Source organism: Acyrthosiphon pisum, chromosome A2 (assembly GCF_005508785.2).
Source record: "Acyrthosiphon pisum isolate AL4f chromosome A2, pea_aphid_22Mar2018_4r6ur, whole genome shotgun sequence".
NCBI classification, from domain to species: Eukaryota; Metazoa; Arthropoda; class Insecta; order Hemiptera; family Aphididae; genus Acyrthosiphon; species Acyrthosiphon pisum.
Window position 1 is genome coordinate 83,043,923 of NC_042495.1, and position 7,329 is coordinate 83,051,251.

At 28.3% G+C, this 7,329-nt stretch overlaps 1 protein-coding gene across 1 annotated transcript in view; it reads right to left on the reverse strand.

The window, feature by feature from the left end:
• The window catches only part of LOC100571588, a 34,251-nt gene extending 27,852 nt beyond the window's left edge, over positions 1-6,399 (reverse strand). The window contains exons 1-2 of the mRNA XM_003245678.4: positions 6,385-6,399; positions 5,496-5,744 (exon numbers count right to left, since the gene is read on the reverse strand). Of these exons, the coding sequence (XP_003245726.1) occupies positions 5,496-5,744; positions 6,385-6,399 (264 nt within the window). The remainder of the gene's footprint in view (positions 1-5,495; positions 5,745-6,384) is intronic.
• Between the last annotated feature and the right edge of the window lie 930 nt (positions 6,400-7,329).

Here is a 7,329-nt window from a genome sequence, read left to right on the forward strand (position 1 = left end):
TGAATTTGAACCGCATACACTGTTTGTTTTATAAACACGTGCACGTATCTGTTGACACATGAGGCGCTCCATATACAAAGCCGGTAATTGCCACTAGGATGGGCGGTGCGGTGGAGGAAGTTTTTTTGAATGCGCGACTGGTCATGTTCTTATTCCGCGCCGAGTATAAAATACTGTAAATTAAATATAATAAAAATCGTTTCACATTTATTTATTGCGATATTATATTACTGCTACGAGTATAATCTGAACTATACATAATATTTTAAATCCTTCTAGGTTTAAGTCCAAGCTCAGCTTACTTAAATTTGAAACAGAAAATGTCTCGAAGTGTTATTTTTTACAAGTGATAAATTCTGCCCATGCATATTTATAATATAGTACAATAAAACGATTAAAAATCATGGAGAATCATTCATGTACCTACAATTGTTTCAACTCAGCAGTTGAAGTGGATTTCATTGTAAAAACAAAAGAAAAATATCATAAGCTCCATTATTATTCGTAGTTTTGCATTTTGAACATAGCAAGGAATGTATTGGTTTAATTGTTTTATAATAATGGGCCTTTTGTGTCTGGTATTTATCATTACGTTTTGAAGCAGAATATTTGGTTTAATCTTTAAGTGATTTTAATCTTCGAGTGATTTTAATCAAATTATAGTAATTTCTTAAATCATGTGTAAATAATCACTGTCTGATGAAGACATATCGCTTTCCTAAGACTGATCGTTGACAGACAGATGGCGAAATATATAGCGGTTACCCACTCACAAAATATATAAAACCGTTAAACCAATGTGGACCATGGTAACGGAATTTTTACCAAGGTCAATACAGGAGACCATATTATATGCTGTGATCAACTTATCCACCAACCATATGTAGTTATTCACGAGTTGTTAACCATTAAATTTTCGATTGGCCAGCACTAATGGAAAACTGATTTCTATCGACAGTTTCTCAGTGTAAACTCAGTTTTTACGGATAATGTTACGCGGCGTAACGTATATGCAAAATAGATGCATATACTATGGAGGAGAACGTCATATTATCTTTTTTATTAATATTAAAATTAATTTAATTCCTTTATAATAAAGCGTATACCTAGTAACGAAAATTATGGGAAATAGGTAACCGCTCCGTTGTACAGTTGTATTAAAGGTCGACTGTACTAGTTCGTCGAGTGTACCTACCTCGTAAGTCACTGTAATGTATGGGTTGAATTTGAATTCAATGATGAAAATTTAGTTCTTTCCGACCATATTCTGTCCACAAATAATAATGAATATTATATTATTATGTAAATTTGTGGATCATTAAGTTTTGCTATTTACAAAAATATTATTAACAATATATAAAATATGAATGTTAGTATAATGTGTAATGTGTATAAACAATTGTCACTCCATGCAAAATTATATACATATAAGGTAACTGCTTAGTGCTTACCTTCTATTTAGTATTGTCACAACATTATTATAATATTATAGTTGACAATATTTGTATTTAATTTTGAAAATCGTTATTACGTAAAGTATATTGGAATCGTTTCGAGTAATGCGCACGTAACGTACATCGGTTTAAAATAGAGCTTGTGCTTAATAAATAAGTTAATTCACGTTCAAATATGATGTGTACGCGTTTAAATTGTATAGGAAGGTACTACTCATCTCGCAAATCATTCATATTTAAACGACACATATGCATTCCACTTACTGCTGCAGTGCGTGATAAATTGTCATTCCATAATAATTAATCAATTCATTATATTTTATAATGTGTATATCGTGTAGTTGTAGTCTTGAGATAATTATGCGTATCATCATAATGTACATAAAATATTTATATATTCGTTTATAAATCCATCGATTTATCTACTTTCTACATGGTATATTCGTGCGAATACAACGCATGACGTACCGAATTGTAAAAATCATCGCTTATGAAACATTACCACTTGTCCCACTATTTGGTCAAATTATTAAGTTAGCTATACTTTTTTATTTAAAATATCGCACGCAATCGACTGACGGTCTTAGATTTATGATAAAATCAATAAGAATTATGCGGAAATCGGCAAAATTACAACACAGCATACTGTCTAAAATCTTAAGTTGATACAATCTATATCCGTTCAAATTGCTTTGCATTAGGTGTCTGCTACAAATTAAAACCAGACGAGCTCTTATAAAAAATATGTGTTTCATCATAATAATTTTAGTTTTATCCATTAATAATAATTACTAAACCAACCAACTTATAGTTGATTGTATTTTAAATTTTAATTGAGTCAATCAAATAGTTTATTAAGGTTCTTAAATAATACCTATATTGAGATAAACTAGATTGTGTTATCGTTGTGTATAAGATAGACACTTATGTTTGTGATGCTCTGTTGAGGTAGCTTGTGTTGTAGTTTGAAGTCTATAAAATAGATAGGTAGCTATTTTTATTTTTTTTCCAACACCACCACAACAATCCATATCTCAAATAATATTTCGGTTATTATTTAGTTATTTCATTGTTGTTTTGCAATTTACATTTAAAAAAAAACTATTTAATTAAAGTAATGATAAATACCTACCTAATCATATATTATTAGTATTTATGCTACCATTTATATAATTACGATAGTATAAAAGTTAAGTTTGTCAAATGTTTTCGTGTCATGGTGAAAAAGGGGTCGAAACTCCCTTAAACCACTACCGCAACTCGACCTCGGATGTTCGGTATGAATAGCTGTCGTTTACTTTTATAAAATTTTAAGTTCATAACATACACGACTAAACCACGATGGAGATTGGGTATTCGTTTACTATGTGACCTACAGAGTGAAAATTGAGTTTAGTATGTGACCTACCGAGATGACTATCTATATAATTATGTACGGGCAACGTACGGGTACAAAACTATTAACACGTAAGATACAGCGATAAAATTTAAGTAATATACAAAAAGTGTATTGATAAAAATATTTTAAAAATAAAATAAATTTGTTTTATGATAACATAATTGTATGACATTTCTTTAATAGTTTTGAATAATATTAACCAGCTGTGTGTATTCATACATTTTTTTAACTGATATTTTCTTTGACTCATTTTGGTATTGTTAAATGTAATCCTGTATTATTTTATATTTGTGTTACTAATGAATAAATTAAATAATTATTAACATGATTTTATTATTTTTAATTTGACTGTTATAAAAATTAATTATTGGTCCCGTAGGTCACATACTAAACGAATACCGGAGATTTATAGAGACTTTCAAGAGTTATTAGAGTTGATGGGTAATATTTTTGAATACATTTAACGCGTCTGAACGATAAAAGCTGCGCTATCTACTGTAGTCGTTTTAAGTTATATTCGTCCGGGTGTCATGTGCACACGAATAACTATTGTTCATAATCGCAATAACTTTTGTCACCAGATAACACGCTGTATACCTTTTTTGCTTAATTTTCCAAGTAAATCTTACCAATATTATTGTGTCATGGATTGCTTGTAATAGTCATATCACTAATTAAACCAAACATATTTTACTATTCTGCGATTGTTTCTAATAGTTAAAATTAACTATTAATATGAATAACACACTTATCCCTTTATCCAGTCGAAAATATATTTTAATTATACGTAGGAAACAACTAATAAACTATGTTTTAACTTTAACCAATTGCCTAAATTAAAATGTTTAAATGTTATGTCATCAAAATATATTTCAAATCATATTTACATTTCATAAAATAATCCAATCAAATTTCGTCTTATTGAACAACCTTTTCATCATAAAAAAAAAAACAAATTTTTTGAAATCCCACAAAAAATTGTTCAAGTTAAATACTAAATAACCTTAAACCTACAATAATATCAATATGATGTACCTATAGTGAGTTAATATTAAATATATCATATGATAAATAATAAAAAAATGCCAAAGAGCCTGGAAAATAATAATGTATTTATACAAAATAATATAAAATATTCAAATCAAAAAATAAAGATCAATTATGAAACATAACTTTTATTTAAATAAAAATTAATCACTGATAAAAAAAAAAATAATATACATATGTGTAATAGACTCAATAATATATTGTTTATAATTTGGTGGTATAATTCTTTATATACTTGTACATAGGTACATAACGTTTTAATTTTGTATAGGTAAACTGTATGAGAATTTGTTAATTTATGGGTGAATAACCAATGTCTAATTTGAAAAACTAGTAAAATATAAATTTGACTTTTCACTAAACTCTTTTTTGATAAATGTAAGTTAACTTAAAAAATTGTATTAAATGTTCAAAGCTTAGAAAAATTTTCATGAATTTATAACTCAAAATAATTGGCCAATTTTTGTGATTTTGATGAATTTTCTAAACATTTTGACTTCAGACGCTCATAGATAATCATTGTGGATTTATGCTCAGCTTTTTTTTTATTTCCACTAACAATAACTTATGAGGTACGTTGTATTACATTAAGTTTTTGAATCGACAATAATTAAAATAAAACTAATAAAACAGAAGCATCCTTGGTAAAATTATCGTTATACATAAATATAACCATATCTAATAATATTCAATTTAATACAATACGTAATTAACAATACAAATAACGGCAGACTGTGGCTTAAAGTTTTAAAAATTTCAAATTTAGAAACTGAAAATCAAAATCAAACAGAAATACAAATTCTCATGATCATAAATTCAGAAGTTTGAACTGGGTATAATAGCTGATAACAATGATAAATTATGACGAATCAATACGCCCCACCCCGAAAATTAACTAATCAATGTTTAAACGTGGTCGTTTGTCTTGTTAACTTAATGGACCTTTAATCAATGATTAGAAGGTTAACCGACACTCTACAAAAACCAAATTTCGGTAATCATATAGATTAATACTTAATCACTGTTTAACCGACGACGGTACCTACAATTCGCCCTGACTATAAGGTATAAACTAGGATATAGTCGATAACATTATATAAGCTGTTTTTTTTTACAAATTTACAGTTTACATTTTTATGATTAATATAGGCATCTTTAATGGATAAACTGTGTTACCTGATTGCTTTTAAATGAGTACAAACAGTTTATAAGTATAAAATATACCTAGTTCATTAATTAGTGTGATATCATATTATGTCAATTTACAGTTTACATTTTTATGATTAATATAGGTATCTTTAATGGATGAACTGTGTTACCTGATTGCTTTTAAATGAATACAAACAGTTTATAAGTATAAAATATACCTAGTTCATTAATTAGTGTGATATCATATGTGCAGTGTACATAATAATATATTTTATGATTTTAAAAAACATTATATTTTAATATGATACAAGTAGGTATATTAAATTGTTTTGGAAATTTTTTAATTGTTTACGATGTTGAATATTTACACATTTAAATAACACTTATATCATATCGAATGTTTATAATACCAGGTGCTGTATTGCTATAATAATAAGTATAATAACCATTAAAAATGTACTGATTTCGCTCTTTTTACCACCTCTGCCACTATCGCTGGTATTATGATATTTCTCTAATCTGTTGGTATAAATAAATAAACTATACTCTGTTCCACGAGAGAAAGGTGCCGCGTCTTGACTAACACCGGTCAGCGACGCGCATCCTCCAACATCTCTATCGGGTCTCGCCTTGACCACTCTTCCGCTAGCTGGTACCCATGAGCTAGCGACGCGGGACGGCGGATTATTGAGTGCCTAAACACATAGATTAAACTTAAGTGAACATGCCAATGATCGATGGCTATTGGAGGGGATTCGATGGTTCGGCAGTGTAGTGACTTGTGGATTTCAGTCAGCATGCGTGAACCGGTACCTTTCTCTCGTGAAACAAAGTACCTATAATTTTATATATTAATAACTGAACATTAGAACATAATTTCTGTAATAGTTGCGTAGTAGTGAATTCAAAAATAAGTTAACAATTTTAGTAGAAAAATGACTGTGTACAAACTCACGTACTTCAATATTCCTGCACTGGCAGAACCTATCATGTTCCTCTTAATAGACTATTGCCTAGTGTCTCAGCGAAAGTTGTTGTAGAGTTGTTACTGAAGGTGCAGGTAAGTGTAGGTTGAGGCAGTTGCTTATGTTGGCTGAATGATTCTATAATATTGTTGATCGAGTAGTTTGAGGTCTTAGAATTGTGTGCTGCATTGTTTGGGTGTGGAATCTTGGAGGAGGTGCTGGATTGTTTGGTGGAGGTTGGTTTGCTTGGTGTGGAAGGGGGTTTGGGTGACCTAGGGGATCCTCGGTTAGGATGGGGTGTAGGGGGATGGGTATTATTCATTTTGTACGTCGGTATGGACATTAATTAACGAAATAATTAAATTCTTACCTTTGGTCCGTACATGTTGAATTGATATTAGTGGTGAGGTTCCACGACATTTGATCCGGTAAATAATATCCGGCGACAAATGATCCGCGTCATTAGATCCAGTGCAAAAATATCCTGTACTCAAATTAACCGGGTTAAAAATATCCGGTATTTTTAAATAATTAAAGTTATTGACTCTAAAAATATAAAATATAAATATGAGTATAATAATTGTAGAATAAATATAATTGTGTTTCTTTGATAAATAAATAATATATAAAATCAAAATTATTGACAGTCAAAAAATATATATAATTTAAATATAAATATGAGTATAATAATTTTAGAATAAATATAATTGTGTTTCTTTGATAAATAAATAATATATAAAATCAAAATTATTGACAGTCAAAAAATATATATAATTTAAATATAAATATGAGTATAATAATTTTAGAATAAATATAATTGTGTTTCTTTGATAAATAAATAATATAAAATCAAAATTATTGACAGTCAAAAAATATATATAATTTAAATATAAATATAAGTATAATAATTGTAGGATAAATAATATAAAATAAAAATTATTGACAATCAAAATATAAAATAATTGTTTTTCTATGATAAATATATATAATTTAATGATTAAAAGTTGAAATTATGAGCAATACCTTTTAAGTAATTTAATATATCACCTCTTTGGTAATTTAATACAACATTTTCTAGTCGCTGGTCCAAATCTTTATATTTTTTTCTTTTTAATGCATGGCTTTCTCCTAAATTAATTTTTTCTATTTTAGCTTCCACCAAGTTTTGTTCAGTTTTAATAAAATTAATAAATTTCCATATTGTCGTATGATGGACTCCTATGGAAGAATTAAATGCATTATGCCACCCCTCTACTGCATTATTTGTTCTTGGTCGTTTCATTAAAACATTTTCATATACATTCCATATATTTAA